The sequence below is a fragment of the Dipteris shenzhenensis genome, chromosome 33, assembly GCF_047967505.1.
Source record: "Dipteris shenzhenensis isolate YYH24624 ecotype China chromosome 33, Dip_SZ_1.0, whole genome shotgun sequence".
In the NCBI taxonomy this organism is placed as follows: Eukaryota; Viridiplantae; Streptophyta; class Polypodiopsida; order Gleicheniales; family Dipteridaceae; genus Dipteris; species Dipteris shenzhenensis.
In genome coordinates, this window is record NC_141628.1 from 9,634,589 (window position 1) to 9,655,328 (window position 20,740).

General features: G+C 43.9%; 2 protein-coding genes across 3 annotated transcripts; both read right to left on the minus strand.

The window, feature by feature from the left end:
- Window positions 1–1,215: 1,215 nt before the first annotated feature.
- On the minus strand, window positions 1,216–5,125 carry LOC147879651 (pentatricopeptide repeat-containing protein At1g06140, mitochondrial-like). Of its 2 annotated transcripts, none has more exons than XM_087371947.1 (3): window positions 4,842–5,125; window positions 4,660–4,736; window positions 1,216–4,568 (listed from the first exon to the last, which is right to left on the minus strand). In XM_087371947.1, exons 2-3 carry the CDS (start codon window positions 4,712–4,714, stop codon window positions 2,434–2,436), a joined length of 2,190 nt encoding a protein of 729 aa, XP_087228073.1. In that variant the 5' UTR covers window positions 4,715–4,736; window positions 4,842–5,125; the 3' UTR covers window positions 1,216–2,433. The 2 variants fall into 2 exon arrangements, with proteins under 2 accessions (XP_087228073.1, XP_087228072.1); XM_087371946.1 differs by having other exon boundaries at window positions 1,216–4,571.
- Window positions 5,126–17,000: 11,875 nt separating this feature from the next.
- LOC147879652 (putative pentatricopeptide repeat-containing protein At3g01580) lies at window positions 17,001–20,357 on the minus strand. The gene is made up of 3 exons (XM_087371815.1): window positions 19,891–20,357; window positions 19,711–19,787; window positions 17,001–19,622 (listed from the first exon to the last, which is right to left on the minus strand). Exons 1-3 carry the CDS (start codon window positions 20,093–20,095, stop codon window positions 17,298–17,300), a joined length of 2,607 nt encoding a protein of 868 aa, XP_087227941.1. The 5' UTR covers window positions 20,096–20,357; the 3' UTR covers window positions 17,001–17,297.
- Window positions 20,358–20,740: the final 383 nt, after the last annotated feature.

The following is a 20,740-nucleotide window of genomic DNA, read 5'->3' on the forward strand; positions in this document are numbered from 1 at the left end:
TTGAGGAATTCTGAAAGCTATTTTGTTTCTCGATCTCCCATGACAACCACTTTTGAGTCTAGTCTCTTTCTCCTCCCACCTGGCAATCTTGGCCTCCAAATCACCTCTTCTTTGCAAACTCCATACATTTGCTCAACAAAATGCACCCGATCAACTTTGACTAGGGAAGATTCATGCTTCCCAACTGCAAACGCCTTCGCAAAAATCAATCGCAACATAAATTCTTCCCAAAAATAGCAGCAACATAAATTCTTCCAAAAAACAACAGCAACGTAAATTCTTCTAAAAATCGTGGCTTCACATCAGTGCAATTGACCTGATTGCAAGGTGATGGTTGTGGACACTTGAATACATGCCGCAATCCTCTTCAGACAAGCTTTTGGAGCCAATTCGAAGACTCATCCCTCCCTGCATAATCCATTCACAGAGTTGAAATCAGTTGTAGTCTTACGAAAGGTGCCTTTTGTGACAGGCGGCAACAATGGGGAGAGCAGCTGAGAAAGTGGCTTTCGAAATGAAAAATTTAGTGACGGGCTAGATAAAGACTTCTCGCATTGATTCTATGTAGCGATGTACTGGGCGACAAAAAAGAGTGGTAAGTTACACTTTAGCATAGCAGACTTCTCGCATTGATTCTATGTAACGATGCACTAGAATATTTGAACCTAAATCTAAAAAACGTTACATTTCTCATGGAATTTATCATCTTACATGTGATATTCCCCATATGCTAAAAAGCATAAAAGCATGACACCTAAGCATGCTAAGAAGGCTTGGAATGGTCTCAAGATGACATACCCTTATAAACCTAAAAATACTTCAAAACTAAAAAGAACCTAGAAGCGCAAAAAAAGGTTAAAAATAAAAGACTTACCCCATAGGAACATCAAAGCCTCTCTCTCTCTCTCTCTCTCTCTCTCTCTCTCTCTCCCCCCCCCCCCTCCACCTTTGCCTCTCTATGTGCACTCTCTCTTTCTTTCTCTAGCGTTTTCTTTATTTCTCTTAATTTGAATACAAGAAGGGCAAAGAAATTTTCATTGCAAACGCCTTGTCCAAGCTTGCACATTGTCGTCCATCTCCACCATCTATCAAGATTGGGTACATGAAATTCAAGGGGAGCGCATGCAAAATTTGAGGGCAGCAGCCATACTTTTATTAACTTGCCTGCCACATTCAACCAGAATCAAAATTGCATAATGACCTAGTGTGGTTCCATGACAGAATTTATTTAATTTCAGACTTGCAATATAGAATGCTGGTGTTGAGAGAGAAATGCATTCATCTCGTGCAGCAAGACATACAAGCATCACTAAGACCGGTGATGGATTAAGTAAAGTTTCTATTGGAACTTTGAAAAGATGTGGTGAAGTATGCCTTAGAATGCTAGCCATGCCCATGGTACACAGTGGACAACAAGAAGCTGCTAGCTGATGTTGCAGCCACTGCCCATTGCAAGTGGACACCGGACACATTATCTCCATGGATTTTACTACTTGTATGGATAGGGGTATATGTGGTGGTCAATAGGCTTACCATATAAGCCCACTTCACCACTAGTTTTCAGCACATTAGGGTACCTGGCAGTTCATCGATCTTGTGTCTAAGCACCATGGGTTTCCCTAGGAGTCAGTGACAGGGATGCAGAGTTTACAGGTCATGTTTGGCAGGAATTATTTTCATCATTGGGCACCATACTCGCCCCCAATCGGCATACAATCCTCAGACTGGTCAGTCCCAGAGGTGAAAAAATGGGTCGAAGAAATTGCACAGTTGCTTTCGAGAAACTGCATTCATAGAAATGGCAGACTTGATTTCTAGAGAGTGCATTCACAGAGGTGTCCGACTTGATTCAGAAATCAGACCACCACCTTTTCAGTTCAAATTGTAAAGGTTACCATAGATGCATTACCATCACCAAAAATCCCAATAAACACAATTTCCTTGAAAACAGGAAAGCGCTTTGCATCTTTGACAAGAATAATTTGCTGCACTTATCTTTGATATCCATGCAGTGAATGCATGACAATCCTTACAACCCAGGAGGTTCTTCACTACACGTATGGGTTTCCCCCTTTGATGTGTTGTTAGGGCACATATGATAGCCAGCATCACCCACCAATGCCTTATTTTTTCAAATTGAACATACTGAGGCATGTAGGGTCGAGTAAATCGTTGCCTTATTCCATGCTTACTGCAGTACCTCAAAATTTCACCAATGTACTCTCCTCTGTCAGCGCTCCAACTTTTGATTTTGCAGAGAGACTGATTCTCAGTCATTCTTTTGACCTCTTTAAAGTATTCAAAAAACTCTGGACTTCTTTTTTTAAAATCCTTCTTGGACAAATCATAAATGAAAGGAAAGATCTTTTAGATTTGCATCAATATATTTGCTTTGTGTCCCCCCCCAAAAAGGAGTGCACGATACCACCAATGTCAGCCCACCAACTCTGTTCTGGCTTCTTCAATGCTTGTTTCTTTCACTTGCATTGCTTCGATCTTCATCTCTTCATCCCGCATGTGAGCATCTGCATATATGTTAGACATCAAAACATAAGCTGCATCATCCTTTTCATCCAATTGCACTGCCTGTTCAAAGGCCAGTCTTCCAAGCTCCACATTACCCCACTTTTGACAAGCACCCAACACCGTAAGCCACACCACAATATTAGGAGGGAATGGCATCTTCTTCACCATCACAACCGCCTCATCTAATTGGCCTGAACGGCCAAGGAGATCAACCATGCCAATGTGGTGCTCAATAGTTGGAGTGATGCCATAATCTGTGCTCATGGCCTCAAAGTACTTCTGCCCCTTTTCCACTAGACCGCTGTGACTGCACACACTAAGCACAATAGAGAATGTGACCCCATTTGGCTTTACCCCTTCTGCTCTCATTCTCTCAAGCAAATTAAAAACAATTTCACTTTTTCCAAGCTGGGCGTATCCTGCCATAAGTGCACTCCACGAGACTACGTCTCGACCTGGCAGCTTCTCAAACACCTCCTGAGCTTCTGCAAGTGTGGCACCTTGGACATACATATCCACTAAGGTATTGCCAACTAATAGATGTGTCTCCAGACCCTTTCTGACGATCTCTGTGTGAATTTCTCGGCCCTCATTTATTGCTCCTATGCTGCCACAAGCTTTTAAGCTGCAACTAAATGTGACAGCATTTGGAGAGAGACCCTCGAGTTGGATCTGTTCAAGACAGTCCAGTGAATCCTCACCAAGACCATGCTCAGCATATCCTGCCAGTAGTGCAGTCCATGAGACTATGTCTCGAACTGGCAGCTTGTCAAACGTTTGCCTTGCTTCTGCAAGCGAGCCACATTTGGCATACATATCCACCAACGTGTTGCCAACAGAAACATGTCTCTCCAGCCCCTTTCTGACAATCTCGGCATGCATTTCTTGGCCCTTGTCTATGGCTCTTATGCTGGCACAAGCTTTCAAGCTGCAAACAAATGTGACAGCATCTGGAGAGAGACCCTCAAGTCTCATTTGTTCAAGACATTCCAGAACATCCTCACCAAGCCCATGCTCAGCATATCCTGCCATAAGCACGTTCCACGAGACCTCATTTCGAACTGGCAGCTTGTCAAATGCTTCCCTTGCTTCTGCAAGCGAACCACATTTGGCATACATATCCACCAAGGTACTGCCAGCGACAACATGTCTGTCCAGCCCTTGTCTGGCAATCTCAGCATGTATTTCTTGGCCCTTGTCTAGGGCTCCTATACTGCCACAAGCTTTCAAGGTGCAAGTAAATGTAACAGCATCTGGAGAGAGACCCTGCAGTTTCATCTGTTCAAAGCAGTTCAAAGTCTCCTCACTAAGCCCATGCTCAGCATATCCTACCATTAGTGCAGTCCATGAGACCTTGTCTCGAACTGGCAGCTTGGCAAACGCTTCCCATGCTTCTGCAAGTTTGTCACATTTAGCATACATATCCACCAAGCTGTTGCCAAGAAAAAGATTTCTTTCCAACCCCTTTCTGGTTATCTCAGCGTGTATTTCTCGGCCTCTTTCTGCATCTTTCAGCCTTGCACAAGCCTTCAGTACTGCCACAAAAGTATACATATCCAGATGTACACAATCCTCTTGCATTTTCTGGTAGAGGTTGAGGGCATGCTCTGATTCCCCACATTCAATATACCCAGAGATGAGAGATGTCCAAGAATACACATTTCGATCCACCAACTTGTTAAAAACCTGCTGAGCATCGCACATGCTTCCAACTTGAACTAACATTAGGACGAGGTAGTTCCCAAGAGATCTATGACCTTCCAACCCACTTTTGCACATGCAGGCATACAAGCGCTTGGTATATGCCCGATTTTTCAATACTCTGCACTTATGTAAGATGCGAGTAAGGTCCTGGACTGAAGGCTGGGCCATCTGTTCCATTGACGTGAGTGCCTCCTCTAAGCTGAGAGTTTCCTTTTCACGCAGTCCTGCTGTAGATGATGCTGTGGCCCTTTTCTCATACATGTCTTTAACCCAACTTGGATTGTACATGCCGTCTCCATATGGACTCCTTGGTGATCTTCTGGAGAGCTTCCGTACGTCTGCTGTTAAGATTCATAAGAAACTCGTCATACCAGCCAATATACAACGTACCTGTGCAAATCATTCAGTTGAAAGTCGTCGCACACTTACTGTGCTCTCTCGGTTGTCCCACCATTGAGAGGGATCTGCGAAGTACTGCTTCCATAAACGCTCGGTCCCTGACCGACCTGCGTAAGAAGTAATCTCCCCAAACTCCTTATCCGGTTAAACAACTAAAGTAGGCATGACAAGACGGAGAAAAATATTTTCTGAATTCGACCACTGTAAAATACCTGAACGTGCTCCACTGTCGTGGGAGCTAGGAATTGATTGTCTGCGTACGAGAGGGCTGCATAGAATCGTTGAACTCTTGCTCCTCCTGTGTACAAGTTGATCATCATCTCGAAGTCGAGACGGAAATCTCCGTAAGGAATGCCGGTCTTGTATCATACTTCAACATGCCAAGCTATGGAGATGATCTGCCCAATATGAGAATGATGTTCCTTATGAGATGATCTGCCCAATATGAGAATGATGATCGTTCGATGATCGTTCATACTTTTAATGGAGATGTGAGTTATGGAGTGATTTCAATGCAGATATGGTTCAGTTGTGAATTTGTAGATTGCTCATAATTATTTTAGAGGTGAATTGTGAGAATGATGCTCGTTCATGGAGATCTAAGCTATGGAGTGACTTCAATGTTGTTGTACCAATATGGTTAAGTTGTGAATTTGTAGATTGCTAATAATTATTGTTGTGGTGAATTGTGAGAATGATGATCGTTCATACTTTTAATGGAGATGTGAGTTATGGAGTGATCTTCCCAATATGAGAGAATGGTGTTCCTTATAGCTTCAATGTTGTCGTACCAAATATGCTTGAGTTGTGAATTTGTAGATTGCTAATAATTATTATAGTGGTGAATTGTCTTGTGTATTCTATTCTGTGTTTTGAGCCCTCCTAAGGGTCTTAGGAAAGTGTTTGGGTTTTGGGGTGTATCTATCTGGCTTATTGGTTTTTGTGTGTTGTGGGTCAAGTTGACTCGTTTAGTGAAGTGTTTCGGGTTATAATTAGTGAGGTGTTTAGGGTTAGTGGTCTTTTGCAACGCTTGACTTGTAGGGTTAGTGGTGTCTTGTTGCTACGCCTCCTTGCCATACATGTGCATGTCTATGCTTTTGTGGTCTGTTGTGGTGGCTTGATGAGATTGGAGGGGTAGACGTTGTTGGTATGGACGTTTGCATGTGTTGCGCCTCTAGCTCCATCGTTACTCTTCGTCTTCATGTCCATGCTTTTCTACAATGGTAGACTCATCTTTGTTGTGGTAGATTTGTGCAACTTCACTTGTAGAGGTGTCCTCCTATTCTCAAGTGCCGATTTCCTATCCGTGTGAATCTTTGCATGCAACATCTTCATTTCTTGTTGCATGTTTCCATTCAAGGGTATACTAAAATGGGGTTTGTATCTAGTTTGGTGTTGTGTGTGGTATGGTTGGTTGTGTGATGTTGTCATGTTGCAGACAGATGCAACAACCATACAAGAGTGTGGATGTCGTCATGGCAGTGTTGTAATCTTGTGTCTAGCAATAGAAGACAGTGGAGGTTGTGGTAGTTTTGGAGCTTTCCTAAAGGACTGGCATATATCGTATGCTCTATTTGGGCAGAGTTTGAACATTTATGTTGCTTGTCAAAGGTGTTCCTTAGTCGTGTATTTGTCTATATAAGTATGGAAGTGAGAGACTGTTGTGTTGCAAGCATCTTTTGAAATTGGTTGCTATAAAGGAGTTGTTGGGGGAGAAACGGAGTACGATGATTGTAGGTAGAAGATGCTTTCCTTGTCGGTTCTTATTGTGTCTTTTTCTTCTTGTGGATTTTTGTTACGGTTGATGTTTAATGAAGTGGTCATGTTTATAATATATTATTCCGTCCTTTTATATGCTACAAGGTTATTGTGTGCTATATATAAACCCCAACATTTTCTTTGAATTAATAGTTATAAGTTAATTGCTTGATATTGGTTGATGATTCACGAAGTGGGGAGGCTAGGGGACATCATGAGCTACCAGATTTGCACTCAAGCCTCTTTTTTGCCTCCTTAAGTTTCCCATGTGCAACAATAGAAGCCAAAACTTCTCCTCCCATATGGAAAGCACCCTTTTTGTAGTCTTTTCCCTAGCTATGGAGTATGGAGTGTTTGTCCTCGGGTCAGGACAATAGGTTAGAATGCCACCACATGCATGAGAGTGGGTAGTACTCATGACTGGTGATCAAGCAGCTCCTCTTCGTTAACTTCTAAATGGCGAGCGAAAGTGGACAATGCACATTTGTTAACTTCTGAGTGACAAGCACTGGTAACATGAGGCAGTGAACTCACATTTGGAGCAGGGGCTGTTGAGGATGGTGTAAATTGCACCATCTAGATAGGGCATAGGGACAAACCCTAACCCTAACCCTAAGGGGTACTCATGTATATATTCATGTTCATATTCAATACAGAATAGTGTATAGGTAGCTAAATCATGTGCATTCCTCTCTCTCTCTCCCTCTCTTACTTCCGCTATCATGGTATTAGAGCACCAAGTGCTCCCAAGCCCTTGCATCTTGTCAAGGCACCAAGCCCTCCTTGTGTGAGGCACCCTCCATCTCCAAGTGAGAGATGAGAGGTTCATTTCTTTGAGAGAGAGTTTTCCATTGAGAGAGTGTGTACGCACTTGCTTAGTCAAGGCGTAAGCCCTTCGTTTGAGGCATCTTCTTCCTCCTCTCTAGCTCTTCGTGCAGAGCTCCTTCTCCTCCCTAATTCAATTCAAAAAGCTTGTCATTTTGAGCTATCGAGAGTCAGATAAGGCCATTTTCGTGTTGAGGTTCTATCGATGAGAAACATTGACTCTGTTCTCTGTGCCTTGAGTGTTGTTCATTCTTGGATGTGTAAGGATTAAGGTTCAAAGGTTTCCCTAGCCTTTCTCTGTGAGAGTTACCTTCTCTGTGAGGGTTTAGAGGGAGAGAGTATCATTCGAGGGCTTAGTAAAGTAGCTCCTACAATCGACTAGAGGCGGCCTACTGACCCAGTGCTCCATGGTAACTGTGTCACCAATCGTGATGAACTGTCAAATGCCAAGAGAACTGAACTGGTGTCAGATGTTTGAGTGTGTACACTGATGATAGAACCAAAGGGACTAATGCCGATGGGAACTATTCGGGTAATGTGGCAATGGCTTACTTGGCTTGGTGGAGTTGGATCTCCTCTATGGTGGTGCTAGTCTACAACTAGACTACAAGTCAAAGCTTTAGTTATGTTATTTTAAGTAGTGCTACCATATTCTTCATTTCTTGAGAGGTTTAATCTCATGTTCTTAGAGGGTGTGAGATTTTCAGAGTTTGTGTTCTATGTTTGGTGTTTTGAGACAAGAGAGACGTTTAGCTCCTTTCTCTATTCTCCTCTCAGTCTTGTATTCCTTTTGTGAGGAACAAATAGTTTCTCTTGCTGAGAGAGAGATTGTCACTCTAAGAGTCTCCCTATATTTTGAGGACCGGAGAGACTCTATAATGAGGTTCCTTGGCTCCTTCACTACCAAGCTGAACATGCTTCATCTGAATCCAGCCACTCAACAGCAAACAACAAACAACTGCTCCATGCAATTGAAGCTCTAACTCCACGACTACTCAACCGTAAGCGCCCTCAACTTCAAATGAACAAGCTCAACATAGCCCAATGAATTGCAGCCAGTGCTTAAGCTTCTACAAACTGGCAACCTAGCTCCATGGCATACGAGTCCCACGACTCGACTCCACTAGTGCACAGGCCAGCATAGTAGCAACAATGTCCTTAGCCCACATTAAGGACGGCGTCTCCATCTTCTATGCCTTAGCCTCCACTAACGAGCAGCTTTACCCACATCAAACCTCCTAAAGCAACGCCCAATGGCATCTACAATCTGTACTACAAGGCCAGCTCGACAACCCTGTAGCAAAGGCTCCTACACCATAGTCGTGATACTCTCAGCCGCCATCAATGAAAGAGCTCAACCCAGTCTTCAGCGACCTCTCACGCAAGCTTCAGACAAGGTACAAACTGCAAGGACTCCTGTAGCCAGCCTTCTCAACTACCAAATGAACGTCAACTCCATAGCCAGCGCCATGCTCAAATCGGCTCCTCGAAGCTATAAATACGAGCTCCATGCTGCAACAAAAGATGCACTACACGATCGACTGCAACCAAAGCAGCGACTTCCAACCTTTTCCACCAACCATCGCCAGCTCTGCAATCTACCTCTCTAGGCACAGTAGCTCCAAAGGCCCAAGCAAGCATCACAGCACCTCCACAACGCTCCAGCATGTCTTCAACATCCATAACAATCAGTCTCAGCAGCTCCAATGGGCCACAACTCAGTCACGCTCACATTGCTCCCGAGCTCCTACATAGCTTCACGAGCTCTCCACGTGACCATCTCCCTACAACGCAGTCAAAACGAAGCAGATTCCACGACGAGCCACAAGCTCCATGTCAAGACTCCCGATGATCACACAGCGTCCGTTGATGGAATCTATTTAGATTCCAGTTGCTCTAATTTTATCCTTGACACGTGGCAATTTGGTCACTACAGCACACTCTCGACATGTAAACCCATCTTATCTGCCACGTGACCTTTACTACCACGTCATCAGCTCCTCCCATAGTGCCACATCACCATTGCCATGCATACTGCTACAAAATCATAGTTCCATGTCATTAATGGTCCCCATAGTGCCACCTGTACAACCACATCATCAAGCTGCCACCCACTGTAGTGCCATGTCAGTTGCCCAGTTAGCATGCCATGTGGCAATGCCACCTAATATGTGCCATGTGGCATAGTCCCCTTCTAGGCACTGTTTTCTCTCCACAGGCACACAATTCATTTGGCATGTGACCTTCACTGCCACATCACCCTCCATGCCACCTCATCATTTTGATCACCCTCTAGGGATCAAAATTTGGCTATCCTTCTAGGAGCCATAACTTTTGATCTAGGTGGAAATTTGCAGTGATACAAAAACAAAAAATGATCACATCTTGTTCTACATGGTGAGCACCTCAAATATGAGTTTTGACTTATGCATAGGTCAGAAACATTAAATCCTCATCATCAAAACCACATCTTGATCCATTACAACGCATCCAGTACAAGAAAATAAACGAGATAAAATTCATTTGTTGCATTTTGTGCTTTGATGTGTAATCAAGCTATAGACTAACACTACCATACAGGAGATCCAACTCACCAAGCCAAGTAATCCATTGCCATGTTACCCAAATAGTTTCCACCAACAGCAATCCCTTTGGTTCTATCATCGGTGTACACACTCACACATCTAACACCAGTTCACCTCTCTTGGCATTCGGCAGTTCATCATGATTGGTGACACCTGGAAAAACTGTCCCTCTCTGGGATTCAAGATTGTTGCATTCTTCTTGCATGCACACATGCCACCTGTGTACAGTCATATTCATTGACTATTGGCTCCTGCACACCTACATCAGCCTTGTACAGCCTCTTGGCTACTCCCGATACACATTTGTCATCATTATGATATAGGCTTGATCCTTGGCACATTGCAGTTCTTCCACCATGACGTGGTTTTGAGAGTTTCGTGTAAGCCCCCCGTGTTGCAGGTTTCACGGTGTTCTCATGGGTACACACTCTCGTCAGTACATTGGTAAGCCTCTTGCACATAGCACCAGACCGCCTCCAGCATGGAGTTATCCACATCACACAACTGATGATACACCCGTCATGACTCCGGATGAGATCTGTGAGTGGAAAGAGAAACTTCTTTGACCATTTATTGCCACTGGGTATGTACCAGTTTATGATGTAGACTCTCGAGCCGAGCAATCAGACATAGATGTTCCACATGTTAGCATGGATCAGCCCACAATTTTTTAGCATGCACATTTGTCAATAAGCCGTCAGTATGAGGCATATTTGATTATAATCCCTCAACATGAGACAATCCCATCTACATCACCATAGTTTGATTTCAACGATGCACAGCCATCATCTTCATGCATGGATCCAACTCCAGCATTTGCCACCAATGCTACAGATACACAACAAGAGTTCACCAAGGATCATGCAGTTATTCAATAGGGAAGTCCTCAGTATGAGGCACTGACATCTCTAGCAGCATGCAAAGATATGTCACATCGCATTCAACTCCTTAGGTGATTCCATTCTAGCATCCATCACTGATGCTTTCACCTCTGCCACAGAACATACCTTGGATACAGGTTTCATGAGTAGTATAGATTAGCAAATCAGTCATCAAGACATCTCAACATTGACTCACTCATGCCACATTGCACCACAATCCAGTTATCACCACCTCCGATTAGCAGATCATTCCTCAGCATGAGGGAATTTATGCATCAGTGCAGCCCTGCCCCGGTGTAGTGCACATCATCTGGTTTAGCCGCGCTAGTGCAACCCAGGGGACCTCAATGTTTTAGCATGCACTTATGGCTATCATATACAGTCCATACTTGATGCAGATTAGTGGTTGGTGGATCCAAGACTTCATATTAGTCCCTACATCAGCATCAGGCACCTCTCAGTGAAATTGAAATTTTCCAAGTGACAACAAAGATAAAGTAGAAGTTGAAGACCAAGTAGGTGAAACATAGAAGGATTCATTTTTAGCAACTTCATTGAAGATATTGAAGGAGAAAGAGATTTGGCTGAGACACCAGTCACTATCACACACTTGGGAACTAAGAAGTTAGTTCCAAAACCAGCTCAAGAACTTAATTTGGGATAGAAGACAAGCTTACAATAGTAATGGTGAGTGCCAATCTTTCTATTGGAGCAATTGTTGGTTGTCAAAGAGCTTTGTACCAGGTATAAGGATGTGTTTGCCTAGAATTACACTCATCTTTGGGGAGTTCCTCTGGCATCAATATAGAATCCCTTTGGTAAGCCAAACCCATTTGGCAACAAAGATACAAAATGAACCCCCATTATGCCAAACAAGTGAAAGCTGAATTAGAGCAACTTCTTTAGGTAGGATTCATTTATGCTATTGACAACAACGATTGGTTGTTTCCCATTGTGGTAGTGCCAAAGAAAAATGGTAAACTTCAAGTATGTCTTGACTACCAAAAATTAAATGCAGACTATTTTTTATCCATTTCCAATACCATTCACAAATGAAATTCTAGATCAAGTTGCAGGACATGAAATATATTCATTCATGGATAGTTACAATGGCTACAATCAAAACATTGTAGCTCCAGAAGATCAATCTAAGACTGCATTTATTACAAAATGGGGTGCTTATGCAACCCGAGTGATGCTGTTTGAGTTTGACAAATCCACCATCCATATTTCAAAAGTTCATGGTGGAGACTTTTCAAGATTATCTGACTAAATTCACAACCATTTATTTGGATGATTTCTATGTCTATTCCAAAAATAAAGATCATCTTTGTTTTTTGGAGAAAGTATTTCAAAGATGTAGGGAAGCAAGAATTTCACTTAATCCAGCCAAGAGTGTTTTCTATGTCTGAGTTGGTATTTTACTCAGGCATGTGATTTCATAGGATGGCATTAGAGTTGAACCAGGTAAATTCATGCTATTCAACAAATACCAGAGTTGAGAATCTAACTCAATTACATTCTTTTGTGGGCTTTATCAACGTTTTATCAAATATTTTGCCAAGTTTTAAGCTCCATTATATGAATTAACTAAGAAGAATGCCAAGTTTGAATGGACCACTTGTATTTCAAGACTTGAAAAGTTGAGCTACCGCTACACCTATTTTAACGCAACCTAGATGGGATATCCTCTTTCATGTGCATGTTGATGCCTTTGGATATGCATTAGGGATCATTTTGGCCCAACCCAATAGTCGATTGGATTACCCTATCACATTACAACAGTAGATTATGCACACCTACTGAGTCTAACTATAGTACTACCGAGCGTGAAGCTCTTGGCATGATATTCAGTGTACAAAAATTAAGGCATTATTTACTTGGCAATCCCTTTGTTTTCTATGTTGATCATCAGGCCTTGCTTTATTTAATCAACAAGAGTAGTATTCAAGGATGCCTTGTGTGTTTGATGCTACTTTTGTAGTAATTCAACTTTAAGATTATTCATAAGCCTGGTAAATCACACGTGGGAGCCAACTGTTTGACTCACCGCATATGAAGACACTCAAGGGGTTGTTACAAAACTTCTAGATGCCAAGATCTTTCCCATTGATTATTATGAACATGAGTATGCTGAGTTGATGGATGGCTTGTCTCATGGAATATTTCCTGACAGTATGCCAAGAGAAAAATGCAAGAAGTTAGCCTTGAAGACTTGGAAATTCTCATTAATTGGTGGGCATCTTTATCATCACTAGTCAGTGTGCAGGTGGTGTTCTATGTTGATGGGTTTTACCGCATGAATGTGCCACAATCTTGTAGGAACCTTCACTCAAGTCCATCCAATGGACACTTCTAGGAAGAATGACCGCTTGGAAGGTCTTGCAGGCAGGTTTCTGGTGGGGAACTTTATTCAAGGATGCTCAAACCAAGTGCAAATAGTGTGATGCATGCCATCATACTGGCATCTTTTGCCAATTAGTTTATGCCAGACACTAATGTGCAGAGCTTAAAATTTTGAATATTTCTCATTTTTTTCAAAAAAGTATGGGCGTGAAAATGTTGTAGGGTTTAACCCTAACCCTAAATCTCTCCCATCTTGATTCCTATAAAAACCCTCTCCACCGCTTATTTTTCTTCTTCTACATGAGCCTTCATTCTCTTCCAAATTCCGAGCCCTACACAAGACCCTCCTCACTCTCCATCGAACACCACCCTACTCTCATCCTCATCGTCGAGTTTGCTTCGAGCCCTTCTTGTAGCGATGGCACCTAACCATCCACCCACCGTCCATGTGCCCTCAACAATCACGTTATATCAATAAAGATTTGGGAGAGCATTGTAGGTTATCATCTCCCCCTCCCTTTCAAATTCTGACAATTTTTCCGTCACCACTCCCCTCTCGAACCCCCCCCTTTACTACCACCCCACCCCCACCCCCCCCCCCCCTTTTTTTTCAGTCACCCCCTCCTCCACCCCCGTCCCATCCCCTTCCCCCCCCGGCCCCCCCCCCCCTTTTCACAACTACCTCCCCCTCCACCACCCCCCCCTTTTTTCCCTCACCCCCCTCTCCAACCCCCACCCCCTTCACCCCTCCCTCTCCCACACACACAAACTCCCACAATCCCCCCCCCCCCTCCACCCCCACCCTCCGCCTTTCACCCCCCCTTTTTTTCTATTACCCCCCACCTTCTCCCCCCGCCCCTCCCCCCCCTATTTAATGATCGATTTATGAATAGTGTGTCTCATTTTTTTTGTGCATGAAAAGACGGCTATGATGTTTTTCTTGGGTGTCATTGTTGCTGAGGCTGTAGACTTTTCGTCAAATCTTCTTGAGGTTTGACATAGCTTCTTGTCCTACTTGTGAATTCATTGCATGCTTTGAGAGAGTGAAATGAAAGTGTGTTAACAGAGCTTTTATTGATGCAATTTACTATGTGCTTATTCAAAATTGTGTGAGTGCACATGACCTAACAACTAGGTAGGGACTAACAATATGCTTATTTGTGGGATTTCATAGGGCAGCTAAGACTCAGTCATCACCTTTGAGCCTTAGGTTGAAATTGATTAGGTCCACCTATATGTGCGAACCTAGGGCTAGGAGAGTAAGCACATATAGGTGGACCTAATTGGTTTCAACCTAGGGCTCAGAGGTGATGACTGAGTCTTAGCTGCCCTATGAAATCCCACAAATAATCATATAGTTAGTCCCTACCTAGTCATTAAGTCATGTACACTCACACAATTCTGAATAAGCACATAGTAAATTGCATCAATGAAAACCTTATTAACACACTTTCGTTTCACTCTCTCAAAGCATGCAATGAATTCACAAGCAGGATAAAAAGCTATGCCAAATCTCAAGAAGATTCGACGAAAAGTTTGCAGCATTAACAACGAGACCCCTGCTAAACATCATAGCCATTTCTTCATGCACAAAAAAATGGTACACCCTATTCACAAATGGATCATTAAATTAGGGAGGGGGCATGTGGGTGGTGGAGGGGAGGGGTGGAGAGGGTGGTGACGGAAAAGAAAAAGAGAGAGGAGGGGGGTGACGGGAAAATTTTTTAAAAATGAGGGGGTGATGGAGGGAGGGAAGGAAGGGGGGGCAGGGGGGCGGTGAAGAGGGGAGGGATGGAAAAAAGGTGGGTGGAGAGGGGCTGACGAAATAAAAGGGGGGGGGATGGAGAGGGGGTGGTGGAGGGGAAGGTGGTAGTGGTGGTGAAGAGGGGATGGGGGTGAAAGGGGGGGGGGGGGGGGGCGGGGGGGTGAAGAGTGGAGTGGTGACGAGAAACTTGGGAAATTTGAAAGGAAGGGGGAGATGATCACCTACAACACTCTCCTAAATCTTTATTGATGTAACAAGATTGTTGAGACCCAATGGACGATGGGTGTGGATGGATAGGTCATCGTTGCAAGAAGGGCGAGAAGGGCAAGAAGCAACCTCAAAGATGGGGATGGGAGTAGGGTGTTGTTCGATGTAGAGTGTCGATGGGAGTAGGATGGTGTTTGATGCAGAGGGAGGGGGGTCTTGTGTAGGGCTCGAAATTTGGATATGTAGGATTCTGAGGCTTTTTGTCACTTATAGATATATTGGTGTCGTCGTTTGTAGTATAAACGTGGCTTGAAACCTCTGGTCGTATTCCGGTGGGAGATGTAAGCTCGAGTGTGGGAAGCAAACATCGCACATGCTTGTATGAAAGAAACATTCATGAACATGGTTGGGGTAATGAATACTTTCACTTCCATTGGAAGTTTTAAGGTTGAGAAGGAGTTTCAGGGTTCAGAAGGGTCTTCAGGGTTAGAAGGAGGTTTCAAGGTTCAGAAGGAGGTTTCCGGGTTCAGAAGGAGTACAAGTGGAGCGCTGCCACTACTCCACACACACATTCTATACTACTTGAGTCCATGTTGACACATAGTTAACAATTGTCATCCCAAGACTGAGCTTTGAAGAACTTCGTGTAGCGAGGAGTAAGTTAAATTAATTGGCCCATGTTGATCGTGGCAGTTTGAACTCCTTGAACTTATCCCATGCTGACTCAATGTTCGTATGCTCCATCAAGTGGCTATCTTCGCATCTTTCCAAGGTTGGCTGCCTTGCACCGGTCTTTTGTCCTTAGGGTTGCTTCTCTTCTTGTCAACTCGAATTCGTTGCTTCAACATCGACGAGTAGTTCCTTCTACTTCTACACTCGCCTAATCTTTCCTGTGGCCGCCTTTTCTTCCGACCATTCGAACTAGGACTGCCTTATCTTTTGCGGTTTGGTCTTTGCCGAATCTTGCAATCTTGTGACCACCTTGGTGTCTACTAAAATGATCACCATGCCTTCTTATGGTGCGCAATCATCATTATCACATGATTTTTGTAGCATCTCTAGCTGCTTCTTCCACTGTCAGTGTTCACTTTGTGGTGTCCTTCCTTCCTATAGAAGTAGCATGCATATTGTTTGTTTTTGTTCTTTTGTCATCTTCTGTTCTTGTGTTACTTGATTGATTACAGCACTCACTTGCCCTTATTGTACCAACAATCTTCAATGTTGTGGCAAATCGGCCCGACTGAAAAGTGTTGGCTGTCCGCCATTCGTTTTGTATTTGTGGCACCAAACTTCTTCCTTCTCCAGGTTGCCTCAGATGCCCATTTCCTTGAGCAGCTCCTTGAACTCGTCTTTTGTGCTATCCTTCTTGGCCACGTTCTCCTCTTTGGGCTTTTGGTCTTCATCGCTCTCTGGTTCTCAGACGGGTGGCTTCTTCCTTCTTCAAAGCTCTACCTTCCCTTTTTCTTACCCAATTGCTCTATTAAGCAATTCGACGTGCGTCCTCGTTACGTATGCTATTCCCATGTTGTGCAGGTCAAGTCCTAATTCCAAGCCACTCATTAAATAGAATCTCAATGCCATTTCATCTTGCGTGTTGTTAAGCTGATTCATGAGCACTCGCATCCTTGCTATGAAATAATACACGTCTTCACCCTTGTATTGGTGGAGATCATTGAACTTCAGCAATATGTTCTCGTTGAATTAATGCTAGAACCACTCCTGCCACATCTCGAATTGTCCAGCGGGGGGTGTGAGCGTGCTTGTGCAACCTAAGAGACGTACGCAACCTATAGATCTGAGTGCATGACAATAAGAAGGGATAAGTGAAGTCTCATATTTTTCAACTTGTCACATTAATCTTGTTAAGCAAGGCATACGTGATTCATACCTCCTCTTAGATATTTGTATGTCACAGGTTCATGTAGTGAGTTGTGAAATTGTTGCCATTGGCTTTCCTTTAGAGGATAAAAGCAAGATTTTCTTCTAATTTGTGTTGATGATTTCTAAATTTGTTGTGGATTTATGAGGCTGCATATAGTTGTTTCAGTCCCCACAAGCACACTCTCTGCCTTTAAGACATGGAAGCAGTGTGCACCACTGACAAGAATAGTGCCCTGGTCTTCTTTGCTATCAATGCAGTAGCTGCAAACAAACCAAGAGATTCTTGGCAACATGCATGGATTAGGGCACACACGATAGCCAACTTCTCACTATGCCCACATAACCCTTCTTTCATTGCATGAGCTCATATGTCTCATGACACCCAATGCAAATCTGAGACATGCCCTCCCTCCCTCATTTTTAGAGAGAATCTTCTAGCTTTGCAAAGGTACTCTCACTTCCGCAATATCTTGTTTCCCTCACCAAAAACGAGTGCACAATTCCACCAAAGTCAGTCCACCAACTCTGTCCTTGCTGCTCCCATGCTTCTTTATTTACTCTCATTGCCTCAACCTTCTTTTCTTCCTCCTGCATGTGAGCATCTGCATAAATGTTAGCCATCAAACAATAAGCTGCAGCATCCTTTTCATCCAACTGCACTGCATGTTCAAAGGCCAGTCTTGCAAGCTCCACATTACCCCACTTTTGACAAGCACCCAACACCGTAAGCCACACTACAATATTAGGGTGGAGGGGCATCCTCTTCACCATCATTACCGCCTCATCTAATTGACCTGCACGACCAAGGAGATCAACCATGGCATTGTAGTGCTCAACAGTTGGAGTGATGCCATAGTCTTTGATCATAACCTCAAAGTATTTTTGCCCTTTATCCACTAGACCTGTGTGACTGCATACAGCAAGAACAGTAGACAGTGTGACCCCATCTGGCTTTACCCCTTCTCCCCACATTCTCTCAAACATATGGAAAACAATTTCACTTTCTCCTAGCTGGGCATGTCCTGCAATTAGTGCATTCCAAGAGACTTCGTCTCGAGCTGGCAGCTTGTCAAACGCTTCCCGTGCTTCTGCAAGTGAGCCACATTTGGCATACATATCCACCAAGGTGTTGCCAACAAAAAGATCTATTTCCAGCCCCTTTCCAGCAATCTCAGTGTGTACTTCCCGACCCTTATCTATGGCCCCTGTGCTGCTACAAGCTTTCAAGCACCAAACAAATGTGATGGCATCCGGGGAGAGGCCCTCCAGTTTCATCTCTTCAAGACTGTTTAGCATGTCCTCATCCAGTCCATGAACAGCATATCCTGACAAAAGTGCATTCCACGCGATTTCATTTCGAACTGGCAGGTTGTCAAAGGCTTCCCTTGCTTCTGCAAGTGAACCAAATTTCGCATACATATCCACCAAGGTACTTCCAACAACAAGGTGTCTTTCCAGCCCCTTTCTGGTAATCTCAGTATGGATTTCTCGGCCCTTGTCTATGGCACTTATGCTCCCACAAGCTTTCAAGCTGCAAACAAATGTGACAGCATTTGGAGAGAGACCCTCAAATTGCATCTGTTCGAGACAGATCAGTGCTTCCTCACCAAACCCATGGTCTGCATATCCTGCTATTAGTGCAGTCCATGAGACCTCGTCTTGTACCGGCAACTTGTTAAATGCTTCCCATGCTTCTGACAGCAAACCACACTTGGAATACATATCCACCAAGGTGCTGCCAAGAAAAAGATGTCTTTCCAGCCCCTTTTTGGCAATCTCGGCATGTATTTCTCGGCCCTTATCTATGGCTCCTGTGCTGCTACAAGCTTTCAAGCTGCATACAAATGTGACAGCATTTGGAGAGAGACCCTTCAAATGCATCTGTTCAAGACAGTTCAGTGCTTCCTCACCATGCCCATGCTCAGCATATCCTGCCATTAGTGCATTCCATGAGACCTCATCTTGAACTGGCAGCTTGTCAAAAGCTTCCCGCGCTTTTGCAACCCAGCCACATTTGGCATACATATCCACCAAGGTGTTCCCAACAAAAAGATCTCTTTCCAACCCATTCCTTGCAATCTCAGCGTGTATTTCTCGGCCTCTTTCTGCGTCTTTCAGCCTAGCACAAGCCTTCAGTACAGCCACAAAGGTATACTTATCAGGGCGTACAAAATTCTCTTGCATTTTCTGGTAGAGGTCAAGGGCATGCTGTGATTCCCCACATTCAATATAACCTGAGATGAGAGAAGTCCAAGAATATACATTTGGTTCAACCAACTTGTTGAAAACCTGCTGGGCATCGCACAGGCTTCCAACTTGGACCAACAATGGGACAAGGTAGTTCCCAAGAGATTTATGATCTTCCAGCCCACTTTTGCACATGTAGGCATACAAGCGCTTGGTATACGCTAGACTTTTCAATCTTCTGCACATATGCAACGTGCGTGTGAGGTTCTGAACTAAGGGCAGCTGAGGCATCTGTTCCATAGACATGAGTACCTCCTCTAAGCTGAGCGTCTCCCAGCCAGTCTTCTCGTGCAGTTCTTGTGATTTAGATGCATTCATCTTCACAGGCCTGGAGCTGACCTTGCCACACAGCACCAAGCCACAGTCTTGGGCCTGACCAGAGGAAGCTTTAGTCTTCTTCTGGAGCTTCTCTTCAATCCAACCTTGATTGTACCAGCTGTCTATCCCGAGCGACTCTTTGGTAACCTTATGCCTCAAATCAGGAGAGATTGGGATAATCTGTTGTTAAGATTCACAACTTGTCAGACAAGCCAATCGACAGCTTTAGTTGTGCAAATCATTCAGTTCCAGCTGGTCGCACACTTACTTTGCTCTCTCGGTTGTTCCACCACTGAGAGGGATCCGTGAAGTACTGCTTCAATAAATTCTCGGTCCCTGACCTACCTGCGAAGCATGACCAGAACGAATTTTCCCAAATTGGTAAAATTGATCCTTATAATTAATCATGCAAAAAGTGAATTTCGACCGTTGCTATATACCGCAGTACCTGAATGCAAGCATTCCTCCAGCACGGCGGGGGAAGCCATCGGAGAGTTGCGCAGATGTGCTGCCAAGCAATCGGAGTGGGGATCTCCGCTACGAAAAAAGGTCGAGCCAGGCACCAGAGGGAGGATAGGGCTACATAATGTCGTTGGTGTTGCGTCAGGCGAAGGAGAGGGATCTGCGACTGCTGCTGGATATAGATTCATCATGATGGGTGACTGATCGATCGTTTGGAGCTGTCAAAACTCGTTTCATCACATACATCCACTTTGCGATACTGGGCTGCATCGATTTGCCAGTTCTTGTCGCTCTCTTTCGTTCGCAGAGTCTGTTTTGTTGTGGACAGGCATTCTGCTTCTCCTTCTTCTTCATCTTCATCTTCGCCTGCGCTCTGCTCCCATCTCCATGTGCAGCCGCCTTTCGTTCTTTTAAATGATTCGTATTTTTTGTGAGAGCTTCGAGTTTCCAGTCGCTTTCTGTGATGAGTAACTGAAACTAGAATTGTGGCAGGAAGCAACTACTAACTAGAAATTCAACCCGAGTCCTAGTATTTTATCAAATTTTAAAATGAAAAAAGCTAATCAGTAAAAATGTGGACATGAGACACGACAAAGCGAATGAGTAAAAATGTGGACATGAGACACTAGAGAGGGTCTCTTAGGACCCATCCTCCCTATAAATGTCAAGGGAGTGATTTATTATTGATCTTGTGACCTTCATATTTTGGAAGTTGAAGTCAAACAAATACATGAATCAGGAGATGCTTACAAGAGCTCATAACTAATCCTTGTTGCAATCTTTACAATATTATCATATGGACTATAACCATATGAATAAAGGTGTCGTCATGCTTT

Excerpts from the sequence above, each read along its gene's own strand:
- LOC147879651 (XM_087371946.1), bottom strand. The coding sequence starts at position 4,714 with ATGGAAGCAGTACTTCGCAGATCCCTCTCAATGGTGGGACAACCGAGA. Across the intron at positions 4,572-4,659 it reads GGGACAACCGAGAGAGCACA|CAGACGTACGGAAGCTCTCC; the intron begins GTAAGTGTGCGA and ends GAATCTTAACAG.
- LOC147879652 (XM_087371815.1), bottom strand. The coding sequence starts at position 20,095 with ATGATGAATCTATATCCAGCAGCAGTCGCAGATCCCTCTCCTTCGCCT. Across the intron at positions 19,788-19,890 it reads GGAGGAATGCTTGCATTCAG|GTAGGTCAGGGACCGAGAAT; the intron begins GTACTGCGGTAT and ends CATGCTTCGCAG. Across the intron at positions 19,623-19,710 it reads GGAACAACCGAGAGAGCAAA|ATTATCCCAATCTCTCCTGA; the intron begins GTAAGTGTGCGA and ends TCTTAACAACAG.